Raw genomic sequence first — 1,231 nt, forward strand, 5'->3', positions numbered from 1 at the left:
CAGTGCCGCCAGCCTCCCCTCCCCCGACATTCCCTCCCGTGCAGCCAGCCCCCCTCCTCTGACCTGGCGATCCCCCCGTTGCTACCAGCCCCTCTCCCCTGACTGCAACCCAGCCTCTGACCTGCACCCCCGACACGCAGACCCCAGCCCCGAGGCTGCTGGCACCTCTGGCCCCGAACGCACACCTCCCCTGGCACCCTCCCTGACCCACGGCGCTGCCAGCGCCCCCACCCGTGGACACCTCCCAGAACTGCCAGCACCCATGGCCTCCAATCCGCGCCTTCCCCAGCTCTGCCGACCCCCCTGCCCCAACCTGCAGCCACCTCCCCAGCGCTGCAGTCCCCCCAGCGCTGACCCACAGCACCCACTCTACCTTGCTCAGGCTGTAGAGATCGAGAATGCGCCGCTCCACATTGGGGATCTTGAGCGAGGAGCCCTGGATCTCCCAGAATTTCGCAATCTGGTCTAAGTAGTTCAGTTTCACCCGCGTCTGCGCCTGGGGGCAGGGAGGGGAGCAGTTCGCCCGGGTGTCGCCTCTCCAGCCCACGCAGCCACTCTCCAGCCTGGCCCAGTCCCTCCCGCAGCAAGGCCGGGGAGCCAGGAAACAGCACTGATGTTGCGGGAGGCCTTTGAGGCCAAAGCCAGTGCATCAGAGTACCACCTGGAGCGGAGATGCAGCCACCTCTGGGGCAGGGCAGCAGGGGAATAGCCACACATAACACCATGTAGGGACAGCAGGGGAACAGCCACCGGCAGCCATCAAGGGCACTGCCTCCCAGCTCACCTCCAATTCGTTAAGCCTCTGGATGCGTGGGGTGAACCTGAAGTTATCCACTTCCACAGCGAAGGGGGGCTGCCAGTCCTAGGGAGAGACAGGAAAAGGGGGGGGCTTAGTAAGAAAAGGTGCTGGAGCAGATGACGCTGCCTTCAGACCCCCCAAGATTCTTCCCAAGCATCGTCCGCAGGGGCGCCCCTCTGCCAACCGGGTATTGCCTCTGATCGAACCTGCCCAGCGACACTTGTGTGCTCATCGCCCCGGGGGCGCTGGGCTGGAGGCCCCCAAGGAGGAGATCGGGGCTCACACAGAGCAGGGTCTGTCCCGTCCAGTTGGGGGCAGGAGGGTGTCCGTTGCCAGAACCACCTGCGCCTCCACGCCAGCAGGGAAGGGAGCTATGTGGGGTGGACGGTTGAGAGCAGTCTGGACACCTCTCGCATCCCAGCCCGCCTGGTG

The 1,231-nt window shown here is 65.4% G+C and overlaps 1 protein-coding gene across 1 annotated transcript in view; it reads right to left on the reverse strand.

Moving 5' to 3' along the window:
* LOC116818908 (lysine-specific demethylase 5C) overlaps window positions 1-1,031 on the reverse strand; it is a 13,713-nt gene extending 12,682 nt beyond the window's left edge. Inside the window, exons 1-3 of the mRNA XM_075070572.1 lie at window positions 984-1,031; window positions 785-862; window positions 208-496 (exon numbers count right to left, since the gene is read on the reverse strand). Coding sequence (XP_074926673.1) covers window positions 208-496; window positions 785-862; window positions 984-1,031 — 415 coding nt within the window. The remainder of the gene's footprint in view (window positions 1-207; window positions 497-784; window positions 863-983) is intronic.
* Between the last annotated feature and the right edge of the window lie 200 nt (window positions 1,032-1,231).

The sequence above is a fragment of the Chelonoidis abingdonii genome, chromosome 11 (genome assembly GCF_003597395.2).
Source record: "Chelonoidis abingdonii isolate Lonesome George chromosome 11, CheloAbing_2.0, whole genome shotgun sequence".
Classification (NCBI taxonomy): Eukaryota; Metazoa; Chordata; order Testudines; family Testudinidae; genus Chelonoidis; species Chelonoidis abingdonii.